Consider the following 23,114-nt stretch of genomic DNA (forward strand, 5'->3'; position numbering starts at 1 on the left):
GTTCTGAAGAAGCTGGATTCAGGAGCTAGACTCCTGCTGATCACAGGCAAAACGAGAGCCAAAAGCAGCTGCCTCTTACAGAGACCAGTTCTGGCTTCACAAGGTGTGCTAATGACTCAGGACTAGCTGTGGGTCAGGCAGACAGGATCCTAGCTCTACGGGTTTTTCAACCCCTATTGCTCAGTACTTGAAAAGAGCTATGACCTGACACCCATGAACCTCACAGAATCAGCTGATGGACCGTTCTTTGCTGCTGTTTTATTTTTTTCTCTAAGAAAGCTGGATCTCTCAATATTTCAGCTCTGCTGTGCTTGCAAGAGCTTAGAAAGAGCAGCAACTCTGGGTGAATTTCTGAGGACACTTTGAAAGCAACTCATATCTCCAAAAAGTCATAGCATGTTTTTGTTCAAAATGAATTAGTGATGGTGTAGCTGAATGCCCCATTTCTCTCTTGGTCTGGGTGATTGTATCTGCCTTACAGACCTGGCTTATAGAAAGGTAGTCAATGTCATCTTAGTAAAGATTCACAGAACATGTTCACATGTTCTTCACCTGACAACCTCTGTAATTCTATACATAGTGCACGTATCATATTTCTGCCTGTTAAAAATGCAATTTGTAAGTTATAGTGGTTATTAAGGTGTGCGGAAAAATCTTGTGAGATATTTGGAAAAGGGTTTTGCTTTGAAGTTTTACATATTGTGCTTGACAAGGCAAAATAGTTCTGAAAGTCCTTGAATGTATTTGAGCAGTTAATGGCAACATGTTAAGAAAACACAAAAGTGGGAACATAATTGGAATTGCCTAATTTTTACGTCTCTTAGAAAAGTAGAACAAGTTCACCAACAACTTTATTAAAACTATCTACACCAAATTTTTCCTTGAAGAGTTCATTAAGATTACCACCTTCCCTGCCATCATGCCAGAGGCGCCAGAGGGATGACACTTCCAGTGGTAAAAAGTGGTAAGTACGAAAGTCCCTTGTACACCTTTTTTCACATCAATATATCTCAAATATTTATGAAAGGCTTTTAGATCCTACTGTTTTCATGAATACTTTTCTTTAACATAATAATGTGCTTAGTGAAGCACAGTTATGGTACAGATTGTGTGCATGCAGAATTCCTTCCTGGCTGATTAGTTTCTCAATTATTTGTGCCACAACACAAGAGGTTTTATTTCTCCAAATACAGGTGTTTTACTCCCTCTTGTATAATCGCTGATATTCTCTACATACAATTCTATTATTTTAAACTGTCATAAGCACTTGCCCTTGAAGATATACTGTGTCAGTTATTTCCACAGGGCCATATGAAAAATTATTCCTCTACATTTTTTACACTTATTATAAATTTCAACACTATGTACTTTTCCCTCTGCTATTCCGTATGTCATTCTACCTCTCATAAGCCCCATCTTAGCTGTTTATTTTATAAGCAGCCCTAGTTTTTTCTTAAATAGGTACTAAAAATTTTGTTTGTTTATGGATTCAGGCCAAAGTCAGTGAGAGAAGACACAATTCATTGCTCAGCTTTGGATGACACCAAAGACTCAAAATACCAGGTTCATAGAAAGTACACCTATGCTGAGCTGCTCCAGGTAAATAGTGCTTGAAGATTTTAGTTGTCCTGAATCCTGGGTTATAACATTTTATTCTGTAGTATTGAAGGGGAAATAGTCAATGATGGGGAGAAATGGGTTTGTTTCTATGCCATATGCAGGGGTATAATTAGAATGTTAGCATTTTCTGCGTGGTATTTGTCACCTATTTGATAGCAAATCATGGCACACACGAAGGTTTATTTTCACTAGAAAACGTGGATCTTCTCCAAGGTGACAATGTGTTCAGTAGGTTATTATGGAAAACTCACTGGATAAACACTCCAATGGAATCGTTGCCTAGGGAAGTATAGCAGACTTTCAGTGAAAACTGAATCTGCCCTAGAAAGTAATTAAAATACTAAAATTCAGAAGAGGAAAATGCTTCACTTGTACAAGACCTCATTATTGCTTCTGTATTTCTTTGCTGAATTATTGCCTGCTAAGCAGGACCTCAATCCAACAAACTTCAGGAGAGATAGGCTGCACAGAAGAGTATTTTCTCAATGACAGTTAAAAAGCTGACAAATCAAACACATGAGATGACAAGATCTGGCAATTTAAAATATATCTGAAAGTTTACCCATTTGTGGAATCATCTTGTTTCTTGGAGCTATTGATACCTATGGCCTCACAACTTAACACCCCTCCCCCGTTATGAAATCTAGACCTGTTTACATATGCACAGAGTTTGCTGATCAATGAAGCATGATTGTTTTTCACATCAAAAGTATACATTGCTTATTGCTTCACTACAATCATTTTACTTCTTTGTTAATTTTGGCAGACGAAAAGGATAATCTTTGCAGTCAGGCAGTATTTGCAGTTAGAAAGTTACATTAAGGGATTGTTAACAACATGAACTACTCATCTTTTATACACCTTCATTATGCAGAGTTTCCCTCTAGCTGAGGGATGAAAAAACTATCCATTTACACTTACAGGGCTAGAATGGAACCTGCAGTCAGGACCCCACCATTTGCCATCACAAATATAATGCAGAGGGGAATGCATAGATCCATAGTTTAACTTCATACTGGGGAGTAGGTTCTTCCTGCTCTGCTTCAGAAGTCTGGCTTCCTCCTGCCCTTCTCCATCCCTGTTACTGTTTGGAAAGAAGCTGGTTGTCAGCCACCACACTCAGCTGCTCTCACCTCTGCTATTAGAGATGACAAGTCAGACAAGTTTCTCTTTTATGACCACCAGAAGCTAATTTAATAGTTTTTACTCTCCAATGGTTTCTGTGCGAGAATTGTGAAAATGGATGTATTCTTCCTCAAATGCTCCAGGATCTAGCCACAGTAAAGGGCATGGATGTCCTCTCTCCTAAAACACTCACCATTTCAATGGTGATGTAAGAGGTGTAACCCTAGGAGATGTAACTTTTGTTTCATGATAGGTAATCATTTTGAGGCTTGACCAAATAACCACCTGCTCACTTCCATTGGTTCAAAACACAGTAGTCTGAGCTGAGAGTATGGTTTAGTATCAATGGAATTCCCAGGATTCAGAGTGAAAGAGTTAATCGCAGAATTAAGGCCAGGTTTATTTTCCTGTTTCAAATATTGAGGAACCACCTAAGAGACACTATGATCATTTTGCTAATTTGCATGCCTTCAGTCCTCAGACTTATTTCATTGGATGTGAATAATTAGTGGGAAAATGGTATAGAGAGCTATGATCAGTTGCATATGTAGTAGAAAATGGAGTCTAGTTTCTTGGGATGAAGACACTGATTGAACACACTGCATGGCCCTTCATTGTACTGACATTGAAAATAATGAAAGCCTGTTATTCCTTGCTGTATAAATGTATTTTATTTGTCCAGGGGAAAAGTGCTGCTGGCAATGTTGTCTTAGGGGGAACAAGAATGGAAAGCTTGCTGCAATCTCTTTATTTGGAGAACAGAGCAGGCTACTACTTCACACACTTCTGTGAGAAGTCAGGGAACAAGGTATGAGCATTTTCCTATGCTGTGATAATTTAGTCCACAGCTGGCTGAATGCCAAGTTATAGAGGGCAGCCAGACCGAAAAAAAAATGGAGAAAGAAAGATTGATGACTGGATGAATTATTACTTGTGAGACTCCAGTCCCTCAACAGCAATAAACTGTTCATGTGTATATTCAAACTAATGACAGGTCTTAACCAAGCTGTCAGATCCTAACTGTCTCAAACCTATTGGAAATCTGATTGTACCATCAGAGGTAACAAAAAGACTAATCATTTTTAAAAACTAGTCTTTAACTTGGAAGAAAAAAATGAGATCTTAACCCACAAAAACATTTTTAAAAAAGACGGAAAGTACACTATGCTATTACTCATGATAATCTGCCTTTTTCTTATTTGTTGGGTTGGTGATGTCTAAAACCTCCGATATTTAAAACAATTCTTCTACTTCCACAAAGCTTCTTGGATTTTTGAGGCACATGAGACTATTTCTTCTCAGCCGTCAGCAGATCCATCACTCATTGCTGGCTGTAAATTGAGGACTGGTTGGAACAAGTTATGAATCTGTGTGTTTAGTGACTTTGTAGAAAAACAGAGTCTTTAGGGGAGTTTTGAATGCAACCAAGTTGGATATCTGTTTCACTGCTGGCATGGGTCAGAATCCAGCAGCAGTAGCTAGAAATGCCTTTGGTAAACAGAAGGCAAGAGCCAATGTTTCCAAAGCTGAATACCTTCAGCTAAAATTGTTAAATGTGTATAGATAGAAATCTAAATAAAAGTATCCAATTTTTCCACGGGAGATAGGCACCCATCCACATGTCCTCTAGCCTATGCAGGTGCCAGACTCCTTTGAAAATTATTTCTTCAAGGTTTTGTCCACAACTGTGAAGCCAATTTCACTCATATCCCAGGTCTGTCAGGCTACAGTTTGTGGAGCAAAGCTCTCCGCCTCTATCTTTTTGAAACACTTTCTTTATTGTCCAGTGATGGGGGTTTCAGGGCATTTTTAAGATCCATACCCAATAAGCACATGAATAGAAGACTTAGGGAAAGATCTAGATTCATTCTGAAAGATCTTCTGATGTTTGTTTGAATTTATGAAATGAGGCCAAGACTCCGTGCCTCAGAAATACATGTAATAAAAAAGTAATGACATTCCCAGTAATATATGTCACGTACACAATATTTAATTTGTTTGGTTATTGCTGCAAAATGCTATTTCACCATGACACAAATTCTGCATGTCCATTATCAGCGTTTTTTCTTTAGTGCTGGGTTTATGCCACTGAAATGTGGTTACTTTTCAAATGTTAACTACAATGTTAACAATTTTAATGGTCAATTATGCATAAGGGATACAATAAAAGATATAGTATCACAGTGAGGATGCCATTAAATACGTTGTCCTTAAAATGAGCTTGATTTATGATGACCCCAAGGAGCTAAATAATTGCTTGCACTGGAAAGTCAACCTTTTATAAAGCGGTGATATTTGAGTAGCAATAACTTACAATATTTTTCATCTCTAGTTGTGGAAGAACAGTGTGTACTTTTGGTTTGACCTCCAGGCTTATCATCAACTTTTCTACCAAGAAACTCTTCATCCTTTTAAAATACGCAAGCAAGCTGAAGTAAGTTGTAAACAATGTGTTTTCCCTTCAGAAATATATTTGTTCTTTCCCTTTACAAACACATTTGTTTAATGTAAAAACTGAAAAGAAGATAGAAAGTAGTAAATTTTCCAAATCTTGACAACTAACACCAAAGTAAATCTGGGTTGTGGACAATAAAAGAAGCTGTTTGGATTATTTCCACGGAATTTCTTGATTTAAATGTTAAACATGCATAGTTTGATTTCTAGGTTCTGCTGCCTGTTCCCAGTTTTATCTATTACACTCAGTTTACCTCATCTCCCCTTTGCTACTCTGTGTTTTATTTGGAATCTATCTGCTTAGCGTTAACATCAGAGATAATATTTTTTGCTAAATTATCTAATTGTGCTATATTTTTCCTTCCATCTCCTGTGTGGGTTAGAATTGGAGGTCTCACAATCCAGACCCCAGATAGTAACCTTAGTGATGAGACAGATCTTTCAGTTGTCAGTCTTGTTTTACTTTTTGTGATTCTCAGGGCATTATTAGGCTCTTTTTGCAGTCTTCACACCCCTCCATTTGATCTTTAGACCCTCATTTACTGTCATGCATAGCTGATATTTCCTATAAACAGGCATTCTTAATTGAGCATACTCTTTCAGTCAGGATATACACTGAAAGTGAACTGGGTCACCACACAGGTGCTGATAGCTGTCACTGGCAGCAGAATAGTTCGATACTGCCAGGGAAGGAGGCTGCAGTAGTGTGAAATCATTAGAAAGACTCCAAGCAGCTTTTTAGATCACTTTGTGAAACTTCAATCTGTTTTTCCTCTCTAAACCTCGTGTAGGAGTATATCCTATCCGCATATTTCAATATATGCTGTAATAGAGCACAGCTACTTCACACGTCGTTGGAACAATTATCTGTGGAGAGTAGTAGAGAATAATCTCTCCATATGGCTTAAGTTACTGAGCATCTGGACTTCCTTCAGGTTGTCTTCTTTTCCTACATGGAGGTTCTACTGAATGACAGAATTTTTCATACTTGTCTAGAATTCTCACTTGAATCAGTGCTAATTGTACAGATACTCGTAAGAAGAGGCCGAGGCACAGATTCCTCCCTCTCTTTTGTCACCTGAACTGCTAACCTGAACTGCTACCCTAGTTAGTTGTTTTGTCCTGGTGTATCTGCTTGCAGGGTGAGGCTGAGGGAAACTGATTGTACATCTAAGACCCATCAACTCCTGTATCTGCCTGTCGCTAGAGACCCTGCTCACAACAGGCATACAAGTTAAAAATATCTAGACTGTCTTCATTTTCCTATATGTTTTGTTGCAGGCCATATCTTAGGTTATGGTTTATAATGGTTTTCAATATGGTTTCATTTCACACGAGCTTACACTCCTTCTGCAGTGGTTGTGTGGCTGAAAATTTAGGCTCAAGTCTTTTCTACTTTTCTTATCTTGTTTCCAGTGCTGGCCTGGTGGTGACAGCAGAACATCGTACAATCAGTGGTACCAGGCAGTTGCAGAGAGCTACACACACATAACCATTAAAGTAAATACATTAAAACGAAATATGTGAAACTGTTCCATTAGCATAACTAACAGTTGAAATGTAACATAACAAATCAACACATGTGCTGCAACATTTGGTATCATTCTCAAGCTTGCCTTTTAAGGCTGTACAAAAATTATTCTTGTTTTCATTGGAACACAGTAAAGAGTCAAGCTGCATCCAATCTACAAGGTCTGCTTATAGAAGAGATGCCTTCCCAAATTCTGTGCTCACCTTTGGCACAATAAGATAGTAATTCCAAATACTCCTGAGGGAATGTGGATCAGATTCGCACAACACATCATCATAGATATTTTACTATTTATTACAGAAAGAGACATGCAGAGTATTTTGTATGTGTTCTGCCTGCTTCCTGTCAGAAACAAGAGCAAACCTGGATTGCAGTGTATCTGCTACTCATTGTTTCATTTGTTAGGCATTTTTATCTCAGCTTTATGATAGAGTGAGGAAATGCATTCCAAGGTGCATATTCATTCATCCAGAGAAAGAAGCTACAGTGAGAATGAAATCTGATGGATAAGAAAAATGATGAGTACCAGTAATCATCCGGGAACATATATGGTTATTCACTATAAACACACACGCAGAGGAATGTAAAATATGTCAGGAAAGAAAATCAATGAAGAAACATGTAGTGTAGTTTTCAATCAAAAAGTAGTTATTCAGAGTTAGAAAATTTAATACAGTTATGGGAAGTACAATACTGTGGACTTGCAGGGTCAGACACAACAACTATGCTCATGGAAAGTGATGAGGTGAGTTAAGGTAGTTTAGCCTTTCCACTTAAGATCAGCCAGTGTATTGTATTTTTCCATCATATGATTCTGTCAAGCAGCTGCATAAACCCCTCGTTTAGATCAGAGCAGTATCCATGCCTTCAGGCAGCAATACAAACCACTTGGACTTCAACCTCTTTAGTGTTTCAAGCTTCACTCTAGTCTTTCTGAGATTGCTTCCCAAGGTCTTTTTATCTGGAGATGAATTCACACCAGAACCCAAGACCTGCACAATCCCTGATTTGTAAAGTCATGAATGAGGCCAAAATCTTAATCTGAATTTCCTAAGTATTTTGTATCTTGAGATTTGTGCCATTATATGTAATTTCAAGATGCAAACTGACCAAACTTCCAGATAGGGTTTTGGGTTCAATCCACCACTTATTAAATATATTTATAGGAAGATAGCTGGCAGGCTGGAAAATTATTTCTGTTTTACAAAAGGAACAAAACATTGAATAAATGAAGTGTGATGGGCACTGGATGTTACATGCTTAAGATTTCTGCATGCATTTTATATCCTTTAAGTTAATTTAATGTAATCTTTTGCTGTTGATTCTTTAGGAGACTGGCCAATACAACACTATTTCATTTGGGTTCAGAAAACTACAAGAATTCTATGAAAAAAAGCCTGCAAATATTCTTTTATAAAGGACACAATGTATTTCTCCCTATATCTTGCTAACTTCGTTGCCCAGTGTTGAAAGCTGTGAATAGAGACGCATTTTTTGGGATGTCTAGAACTCTTTGCAGTTAGCTTTCCTGCAGTCCTTGCATACAAATCAATGCAGATCTACAGATGTGCCTGAACCCTCAGCAGGGAACACAATGGAAGCTCCTCATTTCTCCCCTATCTGCAAGTGTACACATTCACTTCATCACTTTGTGATGCCAAATCCCACAGCAGTGGATTCTTACAAGAATTTAAGCAAAAAGATGGCATCGGGCTAAATCGTCAGTCACAGTAAATCTACATTCTTCAAAAGTGAAGAGACCATCCTGATTACAGCACTGTCTGGTCCTTTGAGTCTGGAAAAGTGCACTCCTAGACTTAGTCTAACCATCTGTAGATTTCTCCTTCTTATATATTACCAGCCCTAACTATTTTTTCTGGAAAAAAAATCTCTTTACTGTGTTCTAGTTTTGCCTGTGAACTTATACAGGATTGGGGGCAGTTCTTACAGGTAGAGCAGCCTGCAAGCACAGCCCCTAATATATTACAGCAGTGTTTATGTGAGGAGATTCTCAATAGTTTTTGGCCAAATCTTCCTTAGTCCGGGCAATTTCTGACTCTGTAGGCTGGTATTTTTTATTGACTCTAGGGAAAATTAGCAAATATACGCAGCTTAAGCTGTTTCATACAAAATCACTGGGGAAAGGATAGTTCTGCCCAAGAAAGATGTGGAGTGTTTGTTCTGATTTTATTCTTGAAACTATGCTAAAAATGATCAGCCAGTGAAGGAACAAGGTTAAATGTGTGTTAAAATATTGAGGACCTATTTTGGACCCTTCTCACCAATTTACAGATCCCTTGTGTGTTGTTTTATGAGTCATAACAGGTGGAGCAAAGTAGCCCTAATGACAAAGAAAATAGTTAACCCCTTTTTAAAAAGTCTGTTTTTAAAGATAACAAATCTTTGTCATTGGACTGGTCCCTTCTAATTTGGCTATTTTATATATTAAATGTTTTGGACCAGACTAGAACATGATGTAACTGAAACTTTACTAGTGTTAAGGTTCATCGAAATAGCTTCTAACTTGTGAAATCACTATGAATCTAATTAATGCTTTCTCTGTTAAATTTAAATTTATTTGTAGATTTGCTGAGAAAGAACTAATTTAGGATAAATGTTGTATTGTTCTTCAGCAAGGATTCTTCCTGTTGTTGTCCTTATTCTTTGACCTTACCCCTAGGCCTGGGGGTATTTATTGCACTGATAACGCAGGCCACAATAGCCACAAACCATCTTTACTTTCAGTGATTAGATCTGTGAAGAAAGGGAGTGGAATCCTGCACGGACAGCAAATACTGTTCTACATACAGCAAGTTCTAATTGGAGGGTGGATCTCAGCCATTGTGGCCTTGTATTCCTCAGTGACCTGATATCAAGAGAGTCTATAGGACCTGTTTCAAATTGTTAATGTCCAAAATAATGGGGATGTAGTCTAGTACTATTGTTGTTCAAAAGAACGAGTCTAATAAATCAGAATTTTATTTAAAACAAACAGAAACAATTATTTAATGTTTTCCCATTATGCTTGAAGTCTAAACACAACGGTGCTTTATTGCTGCTTGAACAGAGAGCAAATGTGTTATTTGCTTTTCTGTGCTGCTTTGTACATCTGCTAGTTGCAGATGGATTTTAGCAACATAAGGAAAATGAAAATTATCAGGAACCTGCACTCTTCATTGTCAAAACTGTGCAATAATAAATAGCGAAGTTGGGCTTCTAAGTGACATCCTAGAGAGAAAGTCAGATTTATGCTACTAATCTGATCCCCTGGCCATATGTTTAAAAATTAGTTAGACTTTCACAATTTGAAGAAGAGAAAGCAATTATAAGCACATGAAATTTATTGTGGCAGCATTTTTTTTTTACTTGAGTTCCTAGCTGCAGTCAGAATCATGATGTATTAGAAAGAGATTAAGGTATATCTTCTTCCAAGATATTCCTGGAAGAAAGTGTTTTTCCCTGAGTTTTCGATATTCTTTTTCATAGCAATTTATGGAACATTTGAAAAACAAGAATTTGACTTGGGGGACTATTTGGAAAAAAACCCCTTTTCAATGAATAAAAAAATTACTTGATACTTCAGCAATGAGCTGCTAGTGAGAAGGAAACATTCTCCAGGTTCAGCTTTCTTCTGTTCACACATGTTAAATGGCAAACTCTATGCTTCATAAAAAAATCTCTTAATTTATCATTAATTTTAAATTTACAAATTCCCTTCTATTCAGAAGAAGATTCCTTCACGAATTGGTCCAGCACATATTCTGCAAAACAACAATGTGACCTCATGAAGGGGGCAGTTGCTGTAATGATTGTAGTTATTTTAATCTATCTAAGGATCAGTCCAATATATCCAAGCAAAAATTATATTAATCATTATTTTGTGATCTAACCGTTTTAACAAGTAGAAGTAAAAATGGCAGGGAGGTCAGTTATGGCAATAACTGAATTTTGGACAAAATAGTAATATTGGTTTAAAAAGGCAAATGTAATTAGATATATATTCAGAATATGCAACAGGGCAATGGAGGACAAATACCCATTTATACTTTCCTTCGATGGATTGTGACTGCCAGAATGGATGATGTTTTATTCTTCTGTTTTACTCTAGTTCCTTTTTGCAACTTACATTGCCCCATCTGCCAGTATGGACATTGGACTTCATCAGAGTAAAAAAACCATGATTTATCAGAATATTGACCCAGCTTTCGAGGATCTTTTTGACTCAGCAGAAGAACATATCCTCACTGTTCTGCTAGAAGCATGGATGAAGATGATGGAATTAGACAAATACACTTACGGAAAGGTAACTGATCTAGAATGACATGGTGAAAAATCGTTATCTTGGGGAAGAAAAACACAGAAGACTTCATATACAACACTGTTACTTTTATAGTCAGGAAGAGAAAAGGATTATGGGGTGTTTTGCTTGCCCTCTACTGTCTGTGCTGATGCATGTAATACCCTGAACTTGTTGTGGAAAGCAGACTTCACATCTGAAAGGAAGTTGCAGGCTTTATAGACCCCTTGATCTGTAAATTAGGGAGGAATGCATCTTGCTATGGCAAAATTTCTCTTTGCACTCAGGAAGTGTCATGTTCCTGCAATCTTGCTATTGATCAAAAGTAATTTTCTTATGATGGATCGCAAACAAGACTTCTATGTTTTCAGTGATGAGTACAAGACAAGCTGTGTTTCTAGAATGTCAGTACAGTGATGCTAGGTCCATATTAATTGTATCATGTATTTCCTGGTGTTTAGAATTAAAGTGCAGCTACTGCATAGCATAAGAGAAATGTGGTTTGGTGATTCAGCTGTATTTGCCCCAAACATTTTTTAGATAGCTTCTCTGCTGTGTTAGGGCTAATTGCCCCGCAGGCTTCCTGAAACAGGTGGCTCCCTGGTGTACTCAATTCTAATCGCAGAAAGCCTCTGAAGGCTTGAATTGAGCAGGCTCTTGCAGCTCAGAGGAGATGGCTGCAACCCTGACTCTGCTTTTGACAAATACTTACAAGAAACAGTGAAGGCAGTGGTGGATGCTGTAGCTCTCTGCTCTTTCTAAACTCAGTTATCAGCTGTAGGTCACGCTTCTAACTTTAACATCTTTAACATCTCTCTCCTGGATACGGAAAGACAAACTTACAATGGAGAATCAGGAATTGGAGGGCAGGAAGTTAATTGTTCCTGTTTTTCTTCACTGTGACCTTAGATGAAGCACCTGCTTTTTTAGAGGAAACATCATCACTTACTGCTGATAATTCTGTCAGCTTGTAATGAGAACATGCTTGCATTGCCTCCTGCTAAACCTTTTGAAATCCTTATGTGGATGTTTTGTACTGCAGTGTGTTTTTTACTATATCATACATGCACGTATGAACAACTAGGAGAAAAGATACGTAGAATCAAAGTTGAGAACGGTCTTCTAAGCCTATTAAGCTGTGGCCTGTATTTAAGAACATTTAAGAACAGAGTATAAGAACAGGAAAAAAACCATAGAGCAGTATTGCCAGGTTCAGAACTTTGCAGCTGAGAAGATTCATGAATAGAGGTCTTATCCATGTTTTTGTGTCTAATAATCTTTGATGAGTTTTGTCGTCCCCTATGGGTTTACATAAATATGTCTTGAATCATTTTATATCTTCAGTCTCGCTCTAGCAGCAGGTTCCATGGTTTAATCATGCAATGAGAAAAAAATGCTTATCTTTGTTTAGTTTGCAAAGCCCTCCCTCATAATTTCGTATGGTGCCCCAGTTTAGTATGTCACAAGGAATGCTGAACAATTGTTATTCTCAATGCTGTTATGCTTTTACAGGTTTCTGTTACATCTCACTTCCGTTGTGTCTCTCTGAAACTCAAGAATCCTAGATTATCTGACCTTTCCTCTTACAGAAGGCGTTCCATACCTTTGTTACACTTATTACTCCCATCCATATCTGTTATTTTATATTCTTTTGATGAGAGGCAGGCAGTATTCTAGATCTGGATGCACTAATGATTGTTCCATGGCAAAATCATGTTTTCTACTTTGCTTTTTGTTTATTTCCTAATTGTTCCTATGATTCTAATTGCCTTTTGATTCCTGGTGAACTTTGAGTGGATGTGCAGACTGTAAGCTAACAGCCATCTGCAATGATTCCAAGATCTCTTTACAGAGTAATAACAGCTAATGGAAAGCCCTAATTTGGAGCTCACTGGAATGACTTAATGTTTATTGTCATTGAATTCAGCTGCCCTTTTATCATCCAGATGCTAAAGTGTCCTAAAATCCTGCATCTCTTCACCGTCAATTTAATTTTTTGCTCTGTGGAATATGTTGCAAACTTTGTTGTCTCCTCACTCACCTCATTTTCCAGATAATTTCAGAATGTTTAAAAAAACATCCTTAGCGCAGGTCCCTGTGAGACTCCAACAGGAACTCCACCCCACTATGAAAAGTTATTTATTTCTTTATTTCTGATTTTCTACCTTTCAATTAATTCACAAGGGGACGTTCCCTCTCATCCTTTGATAAATTTATTTCCTAGAGAAACTCTGTAAGTTTGAACATTGAGAAAACTTACTAAAATGAAATATACTAATACAAACACATCTGCAAAATATCCTCTTCGCTTTTCAGCATATTTTCTAAGCTTTCAGATAAATTATTTTTTCTAAGATATTTCAGCTAAAATTATTTGTGACCTGCAGAACATTGTGTAATTGAATGGTGCTTTCATTAATATGAAATTTTATTTACCTTCCACCAGACTACTTTACATTTTTTTGTATATTTATATATTTGTGTATTTTGTATATGTATATTTTCTATGTGTATTATCAGTACTAGTTGTCTAGTATCTATTGTCAGTCCTCACTAAGTCAAGTCACTGACTGAGCCATGTATTATCATACATCACTTTTGTATAAAAAGGAGTCTCTGGATACAGTGTTTTAACTGCTTCTAGCAATGGAAGTATTCCTCCAAAGTAAGAATTGAAAATATAAACTTTTGCTTTAATTTGAGTTAATGCGTGTGTCGGTTTATGCCTCCGTGAAGTGAGAGAGAATCTATTGCCCTTTCAGTTTAGATGATGCTTTGCTTTGCAAGTATAGTTATGTGCAGACTTCTCACTTCCCTAATAACACAAACATCTTAATCAGAGCATGAAAAAACAGAAGTAAATCCTTGCATTTTTGAAGAGTTATAGTACACGGTCGTAAACTGCCCTGTTCTAGGAGGCACTACAGTCTCTTTGTACTAGGCGCAGACTGATGCTTAGGCACACTCCTTCCCAGCACAAAGACAAGGTCTGCTTTGTATTTTGTTCAGTCCCTGGCTCAACTCTTCCCCTTTGTTCCAGCATACAGCAGGATATATTTGGCCCATAATGAAACAAGATATTTTATCAAGGATTAGGTGAGTCCAAAATTGTTTATTTGGGACATGGTCAGTATGTATCTACATTTTTATCTTTAAACAAAACATGAAAACAGGAGAGTTCCTTTTTATCGTTGACTCTCACCCTGCCTCTATCTGCTTTCTGTTTAAACCGCATGAAAAATGTTCTGAATTATTTTCCTACTTACTTTTAAACTGCATCTTCTTTTGAAGGAAAGAATATCCAAAGGCACTTTCTAACAGGGGAGTAGAGTTACACTGAGCCTGAAGGCATTCAGATAACATGGTGATTAGTACGGTATTCACATTTAGACAAAAGCGTAATGAATATTAATCTAAAATCTCTGTTCTCTCTCTTGCACATCAACTCTTGTATAATAAGACCACAGCTTTCTAATCTTTGTAACCGGTGTGCTAATCAGTATAATGCATTGGCTCAATTTTGCTAAGTATCCTAAAACCTGCATTTGAATGGTTTAGGCAGCCGAGAGGGTCACCAAACTATTCCTTACACGGTTACTGGTTGTTTGCACATAACATGGAGAACTGCTTTAGTTGTATACACAAGGCTTCTACTTAAGAAACATCAATACTTCATGAATTCTAATAATGCAAAATTTATTATTTAAAGGTATTACCTAGTGTAAAACTGAAGAAGTGAACAAGACTGAAAGTCTGAAAGCTTTGACCTTCATTGTTCAGCTATTACAGCATATTTCTTGTCTTAGATTTCTGTTTCTGGGAATCTGAGGCACTCATCTTTTTTTGACATTTCCCACTGATGGTCACAGTTTTAAGACTTGTTTTTTGGCTTCTCTGTGACACTTTGAAATAAAATTTGCTGGTATTGGAAATCAGGTAAGTCTGGCACGATATACACAATATAATACATACACAATAGATTATGTACACAATAAAATTTAGCAATTTTTTTAAATACAAAGTTTTTCTTTTAAAGATATAGTTAGATTATTTAGTGGCGTTCTGTAGAAATCTACATGTGTTCCTATGTAGATCTGAAAATTTTGTTCTACCAGAGCTTTTAATTGAATTGTTTGTCACAAGGATGTGACTTCTAGTGTCTTCTAAACATCAGTCTCATTACTGGCAAATGTACTCTTTTTTATCTGCTGTTACTGGCAAGGTGCCCGTCCAGTTTTCCATCTTTCTATAATGTGTACTGTAGGGATGACATAAGATATTATTTTTATTAGGTGGAGTTGGTGGAAGAAACTCGACAGCTGGACTCCGTGTACTTTAGAAAGCTCCAGGCTTTGCATCGAGAGAGTGGTTCCAAGATGGATGAGGTAAGACAAGTACCTACTAACAAAAACAAACTTTTCTATCAGAGAGGGTTAACGCTTTGAGTATCAGCAATGAAAGACTGACCACATGCCAGTTTGGAGAAGAAAGTAGTCCAATTCCTACTATTCCTTTTGGGGAATGATTGACGCCCATGTATTAATTACAAACACAGGTCTTCTGTCAGCTACTCCAACATCAGACCACTGTGATTGTGGTCAATGAGACTGCGTCCACTAAAGTCTGTGGAATGTATACTGGGCCCTTAACCTTGGCTAAATATCTCAATTTCAAGTAAATTACAAGGTATATATTGGTTTGTTTGATTGTGGAAGCTGCACAAACTAGTATGTTTTAAGCAAACATAAAACTAAAACTAAAACTGATTAAGAGCTGGAGCCTAAATTTATTTCCTCAGCAATCAGAAAGCTGCTCTACAGAGACAAGAGTTATCTAGTGCAAGGATTCTTAGACACATGGGGATGAAAGAAGCAGTTATGCAAGTGAAATAATTTCTTCCCTCAGAGTACTGCTGCTGACACTGGTCTGCCATCGCGTCCTGATGCTCTCAAAGAAGATCAGAAACTGCATCAACTTCCCAAAGAACTGGCAGGTCCTAATCTATCTGACCTGATCCATGACAAAGAGAAGTTAGAACAGTTCTGGGCTTTTCTTAATGAGCATTCTGCTGGGTACGTTTTATTTTACCCGTTTTTAAATTCAGAAGGAATCTGCTGGGGATCTTGGTTCTCTAAATGTTCACAGATCTTAGTCTTTTTAAAAAATGTGTTTATGTATTTCTAAAATACACATGCATGTTGTTCAGACAACTGAATTGTCTTAATATTTTGAGGGTAAAAAATTCTTATGTCATAATATGTCTATATTGCATTTCTGCTTTCAGTTTATCCTTGGATTAGTAGCAGACCTGAGTACAGCAATTAGCCTATGAGCAAAAATTTCTCTTTTTTAGTACAGATTCAACTGAGTGCATTTAAAAAATTAAAGCTAGATGTTATAAAAACGTACAAACAGAAGACAGCCATGTTATTCCCAGTGTGAAAGCAACCACAGTTTTGTGTTTGCACTGATCTGAACAGAGTTACATACCAGCTCATAGCAGATACAGTTTATGCAGTTTTTGAAAGTGAGTCCATTTGCTTAAAAATGACAATCTAAACAGAAGTTATAGCAGAAGTAAATGTGAGTTTGTCACCTTTTTTCCTTTCTTTTTCCCAAGCCTCACATTAATCTCTATCCTGTTTTAGGGAAAGGCAAATGTACTTTTTAAGCAATTGCGAGCAAGTCCATAAAACGTCATTTCCTTTCTTTAATCTGGGTTCCCAGGAGCTGATGTTATGTACATTGCTGTCATTTCAGATTGGATATTGGTCAGTTTTTTCAAAAGTATTCAAAAATGGGCATCTAGTACAGGATTCCTCTGGCCAAGACTCAATGTCATTACTTCTTATCATCATATGTTCTCTTTGTAGTCAGAGAGAGAAATACGCACTTCTGGACATAATTCTTCTAATTCTGAAGGTAATATCTAAAACCAGCTTGAATGCATCATTCCTAAAGGTGACTGTTTCTCCTCACTAACTACAAAAAGACTGTAGATAATGAATTCAGACAGATTCTTATGCTGTGGGTACCTAAGTGGGTCAAGTGACTTGGAGTTAGTTGTATATACCAATGATCTCCAAACTTTTTTGATCATGCATCCACCAGTAAAAAGTTTTTGAGCATGCATCCTCAATATATGTATATTTACTTTTTAAAATAAATTATACACATACACTACTGAAATTCTAATATTTTCTTCCTGCACACCTCTGGGAGTGCACGCACCCCACTTTGGAGACCACCAGTCTAGAGTTCCTCTCTAACTGGGGAAATGGTAGGAACTGCCAGGGAACAGGTCATTGGCTAGAATGGGGTCCTGGAGAGGTACGCTGAATCATCTCTGGGACTTTCTGCCTTTCTATCAATCACAGACAAGTCCCACCTTACCTGAGAGAGCCAGGCAGAAGAATGTTTAATTTATGGAGAAATTTTCTTTTGTAAAAATTAATAACGAAGAAAAACATTTGAAAGTCTCACAACCTAGTGTTTTAGAGCTGGTTCCAGACCTAGCAACTCTGAAGTCCAGCTGGCATGCTACAGTAAATCTGCTTAATGGCACTACAAGCCGAAGGGATCCTAGAACTAATGCGGTCTGGAAAATTTCAGCAAAAAACAACAGACGTGTCATTTGTCGCTTCATCAAAATTTATGGTCCTGTTATTGCCCAATTGTAAGTGATCCAAGTTCCAGCAAGGACAGGCTGCCTAATACCTGGGCTGTAAGAAACTAAACAAAGTTCCATTAATTCATATTTTGTTAAATATGCATGATATGTTCACATAATTGCAGGAGATTTTCTGTTACTCTGAGTTAGTGGGTTACCACTTGTTAGACTTGCCAGATTAACTGACTACGCACATGTTCGTGATCCATTGAAAGGAAAAAGTAGAGTACGGTAGGATAAGCTGCCACTGCAAACGGTTTAACCTAACACACTTTAAGATTATATATTTTGCTTTTTAAATAAGATGGATATATTTGATCGGTTGTTGTGGGTAGATGCCAAGGAGTAACTCCATAAACCACAGTAACTTGGAATACTTGCATTGGGGTGAACTTATTGACATTGTGATGAACTAGCAAATGAAAGAATTTCGGTCTTAATAGAACTTAGGTCTGTAAGAGTCTCAAAAGACATTTGAAAGGGAGACATCTGTTCTTAAATCTGTTGGATGCTTTTGAAAGTTTTACTCATAGATTAATGAAAAAGCCAGGTTAACCAAATGGAAAAGTGAAACAGATTTTTCTGAATTTAATGTTTTGTATTTCCTGCTGCAAACACAGTGAATATCCTCATTAGAATGCTCACAAAACTTCAGCTAACAAGATACTATCCAAATATAGTAGTCATACAAATTAAACTGAAATTGTAGGTATGTCACTTAATCTGTCCTCTGGTTTAAGGAACAAAACCAATATATTTTCCATTAAAACATACTTAAATTGATAGTGTACACTCAAATGAATATGAACAATATATGTAAATCAAGAATTGCATATGGAAATTATTTGTCACTTTTTATAAATAATGAAATAAGTAGTAGAATCAGTAATTTATGAAAAGGCAGCCCACAAAAATCCCTGGAAGCAAAATTTGCCATAAATTGATTTTGTCTGCTTGACTCCAGACTGACTTAAGCTCTAGCACTGCACACGACCTAAGAAGTGGGTGATTTTGGGGCTGATATTCCCAGCTGTCATCCCTGCTCCTTTCTCAGATGATGTGATGAGGAGGCAGGACAGGGGTTGTTGATTCATCTCTTGGTGGCTCACAGCCTCAGTACTGCTTCAAATTCTCATCTGTTTCATTTTTCATTCTTTTTGTGAGCTCTGCACTATGGCTCTGGTTCACAGTCCCTGCTGAATTTAGCAGCAGCACATTGAGGAGGTTATGCCTTTCGGGGTACCCCAGAAGGGACCCTAAATGAGATCCCTAAGACATGTCTTTGATCTGTCTGTTCAACAAGTGCCATGGTCTCACCAGATGGTACTAGCAAAGAAAAAAATGACATAAAATTTCAGTCCAATTTGACCTGGTATTTAGGACTTGAACACTTTGGTGGCTTGTGGTTAAGCTAATAACTCCCTAGAACGTTGACGAAATTAACTCAATATTGAAATAACATTCTGTTTAAATTTGTTTGTAGCATGGATCTCATGTGCTGGCTAGATATTGAACAGTTCAGAAAGATGGATAAAGAAAAAAGGGAGGAAAAATATAAGGATATTAAAAATAAGTACTTAAACAAAAAATACTTCTTTGGACCCAACAGCCCAGCTACCAGAGAACAACAAGAACAGGTACCAGTTACAAAACTGTTCATAAAGAACAATCACACTGATTGTGAATGAGATTAAAGTCCACAAGCGGCTTTGCTCCAGTTTTTCCCAAGGTATCTCCTTGAATCTTACCGATATTTATGTCCAGAAAGCTGGTTCTGTTCTGGTTGTGGGGGGCCCTTCTTTCCTAGTCAGGCTCTTCCTCCCCCCGTCCTTACAGGACATCTCTCTTAAACCTTGTTCTGAGGCCACAGCCAGAGCATACACCACACAGCTCAGAAAAAGTGTAAAAATGGCTTTCAGGCAGTGACTTCTTCCAGCTTTCTATTTTAGTATGCCAGTAAAGCCACAGACAGCAAGTCTGAGCTGAGGTACTCCAATATATCTTGATACTTAGGAAATTTACTTGGCCAATCTAGGGTATTATTTGCCAGCGTCTGTATTCTATTATAGGTAGGGACGAATGTAATCTGTTCCCTTTTATGAAAAGTACATGTGAGCCTTGGGTAAGCACGCATTAAATGCTTTGCTTACAGTTAAGCTCATGCTTTGCTAAATTAAGGATGTAGAGAGATAAAGGACTTTTGGTATACACAGAAGTTTATGTCATGTGTTATTGTATTTGGATTACTTAGCTAACGCATTCAGGTGGAGGATGGGGACAAATCCTTCATGATCAACTTTCGGCAGTGGTTCTGCTAGAAATTCAGCAATGTGTCCAGAAGAGATTAGAAAAACAATGGCTGCCATTGTTCCTGGCAGATGAACACCGTGGGGCGGAAGGACAAGCAAAGGTAATTTTTTAACAACAGTAACACATCCAGGCATTGTTTTTCGTTTGGCTCGTGATTTACCATTGGGATAAAATGGTTCAGAGGAAAAGCAGCCCACAACTCATATTCAGTGTACATCAAAAGAGATGCTGTAGCGTGTACAGGTTGAAGCATTTAGCTTGATAATTGTGAAGGCAGTTCCTCTGAAGGCTTAGTCTGGCTGACAGTATTATTGTTAGATCCTAAGCCTGAAGGAGATGGTGTTAGCTCTGCTGCCAGCCAAGCTACCTGGGGAGTAAACTAATCTTTGCTGTAGTGCTGCATGCTCTGTGTGCCTTTTTGCACTAGCCATACACTTGCACATAGAAGAATTGCTGCTTTGTGTAAAGCATTTGCCCAAGGGGACAAGAACATCAGCAAACAAATGGGCTTCCCACTCTACTCTCTCTTTCTTTTTCTCTCTCTGTGTCTTACATTTTCCCATCTGCAGTTTCTGGAGCTGCAGTGCCTGTAGAAATGACTCCAGGACTTGTGAAATTCTGCTGAGTGTGAAGGTTAACTGCTACAAGCCTTATTTCAAATTGGTTACTTCAGAAAGTTGCCAGAAAACTGGAAATAAGGAGCCTTTCACTCCTGCTGGCTCATTAGAAACACTGGAGAACGGGCAGAGCTAACATCTGCCTTTTATGAGAGTGCTTCTGTGGTTGGGATCTGTGTAGGGAGATCATCCTGCTGGTGACAGATGCAAAAGGACTGTTTTTTTCCGCAGTTCCACAAAAGCTCTGAAGCACTAATTTCATAGTGGAAGGAAACTTGACAATTCCACCAAGCAGACACATAGGCAGGCTGCATTGATTGATAAAACTTGGTTTCAACGGTTTCTTTAACACCAAGAAGGTTGTCAGAAGTGCATACGAACTGGATCCTTTTCATTGATCCATAGCACTAAGCAATCTGAAAACTGTATGTTGTAATAAGGCAAATTGTAATTTTAATAATGATTATATTAAAGCAAAATTTCCTAACCTTCTGCCCTTTTTTTAGCTGAACTCTGTCTCCCTTACAAGCACTGGCACAAGACCATGTGATAAGGCTAAGTTGGCTCATACATCTTCTTGCACCTGCTGCACTGCGCTGGTAGGGAGAGTAGCTCATGCAGTTTGGAAAATGCTGTATTCAACTCTAATAAACAATTTACAGGAAATACATACTTCTAATGAGCATTTAGTCTTTTCCTAACTCCATTCATGTTTGACTGCTCTTTTCTCATTCTTACTGCAAATTCAGAGGATGAAAAGGTCCTTTGAAGAATGTTTTTTAGAAGAAATGAAACCAGATGACATTCTCCACTTGGCTTCATATTTCACAGTGACCAAACACTGTGGGCATGCTATGTAGTCCTTATTCAGAAAATCTGCCCTTGATTTGAGGTGTATTTTTGCTACAAAGAAGCTGGAGGATCAAGTCTATTTCTGATACAGCTGTCCAAAAGAACTAAAAACATCTTACAAAAAAAATTATAGCCCGAAACCTATTCTAAACATAAGTGGTCCCTTAGAACATTATAGGTTAGGTAAAACAGCATAAAATCAATGTTTAACTCCTGTTGCTTCTTGTCTTCTCTAACTCCATAGTCTTAATGAATAAATGCTCATTTATAGATGGCACCCAGTGTGGGCCCACCACAAGTTTCAGATACAAGATCCAAACGAAGATATATCAACTAATCTGTCACTGTGATACTAGTCATTAGAGGGCTGAACATCAAACATGAAGAGTTTAAAAGTACAATTATAATATTCTTTTCAACCATAGATAAAGGACTTAACTGAAGACCTTCCACACCAAAACCAGAAGTCAACTAGGAGATGGAAGGCAAGTGAAGTTCACTGTGTCTCTTCGGTCTGCAGTTTCACTGTCTTTTCTGTTTGGAGCTCGCACATCCTTCACAATTTCCCTGCTGACAGTGTGAGGCCCAAATGTAGTGCTCTCAAAAGCCAGCATGATTGTATTGGCTACAGTGCACTGATTACTCACATTGCTGGTGGATTTAGCTCCCTGCTGGATGTTCACGGTAAATTTCTCTCCCTTCCTGACTGGAGAAAGTCATACTTGAAAAAAACATGTCTCTTGTCTTGGGCTTTGGGGTACTCTTAACCCTCCTCAAACTGGTATTGTACCTTTAATTCACATCTATCTGTATTTTGCATGCAGTGGACTTATCGGGACAAGCTGTTCATTCCAGCATCTGGTAGTTTATTTATTATTGTGAGTGCATTACGTGCAGACACAAAAGAGAATGTGAAGTATGCAGTGGAGTGGGCAGGTTTAATCATATCTCACAGTATCTGTTTAATTTAGAATTGTATTTTAATCTTGCAGCACTGAGATAATATCAATTTTAAACATCTTAAACCTTTGTAATAATACATTTCATCAGATGTTTGCCAGTTTTTTCCTCTTGAAGAGCAGTGAACTCACTGTGATTTCCAACGTGCAAGTTGTGTACATTTATTCAGATGAACTTTTACTGTCTGTTGAAATCAAACTGGAGACCTGGTCACCAATTATCCATGCAAACCATTAGCTCAAAAGGGATCCAAAGTGCATGTGGGTTCTGTTAACTGAGTTTTCCCTTTGTCCATTTGTCAGGAAGATGGTTATTTTCCATGTTCTGCTTCAAGGCTGTTGACCCATGAAATAAGTAATGTTTGTATTTTAGTATAGGGGTGGGAACAATGTTTTGTTCTTCCCATCATGAATATAGCCCAGAAATATTTTTTCCAAAAAAGTTGCCTAAGTTCTGGTCACAGAGGCTAGAACACGTTTGGAGAACTGGAGGAGGGATGAGAAGATGCCACCTCACTAAGTTGAGCTGCCTTTATTTTAACTAAAGGACCCTTTGGACAATCGCCACCCACCCTCCCACAAGGGTAGGCTCTCATCCCTGCCAGGATCTGAGGAAGGACACTAAGCATAACCCCTGTTTTTAAGAGAAGCTGCAGACAGACTCTTAGCTCAGAATCAG

At 37.7% G+C, this 23,114-nt stretch overlaps 1 protein-coding gene across 10 annotated transcripts in view; it reads left to right on the plus strand.

Moving 5' to 3' along the window:
* The window catches only part of RGS22 (regulator of G protein signaling 22), a 72,956-nt gene that overhangs the window by 24,851 nt on the left and 24,991 nt on the right, over positions 1-23,114 (plus strand). For 5 of the 10 annotated variants that reach the window (XR_008448775.1, XR_008448776.1, XM_054059979.1 and 2 more), the window contains exons 11-20: positions 825-964; positions 1,494-1,599; positions 3,428-3,553; positions 5,078-5,179; positions 10,839-11,033; positions 15,320-15,412; positions 15,933-16,099; positions 19,181-19,334; positions 19,949-20,107; positions 21,902-21,961. Coding sequence is in view for 7 of the 10 variants with exons in the window: in XM_054059979.1 (XP_053915954.1) it covers positions 825-964; positions 1,494-1,599; positions 3,428-3,553; positions 5,078-5,179; positions 10,839-11,033; positions 15,320-15,412; positions 15,933-16,099; positions 19,181-19,334; positions 19,949-20,107; positions 21,902-21,961 (1,302 nt within the window). In the remaining 3 variants the exon portion in view is untranslated. Of the gene's footprint in view, positions 1-824; positions 965-1,493; positions 1,600-3,427; positions 3,554-5,077; positions 5,180-10,838; positions 11,034-15,319; positions 15,413-15,932; positions 16,100-16,900; positions 16,950-19,180; positions 19,335-19,948; positions 20,108-21,901; positions 21,962-23,114 lie in introns of all 10 variants that reach the window. The other 5 variants (XR_008448777.1, XM_054059980.1, XM_054059981.1 and 2 more) reach the window with 3 other exon arrangements.

Source organism: Cuculus canorus, chromosome 2, assembly GCF_017976375.1.
Source record: "Cuculus canorus isolate bCucCan1 chromosome 2, bCucCan1.pri, whole genome shotgun sequence".
Classification (NCBI taxonomy): domain Eukaryota; kingdom Metazoa; phylum Chordata; class Aves; order Cuculiformes; family Cuculidae; genus Cuculus; species Cuculus canorus.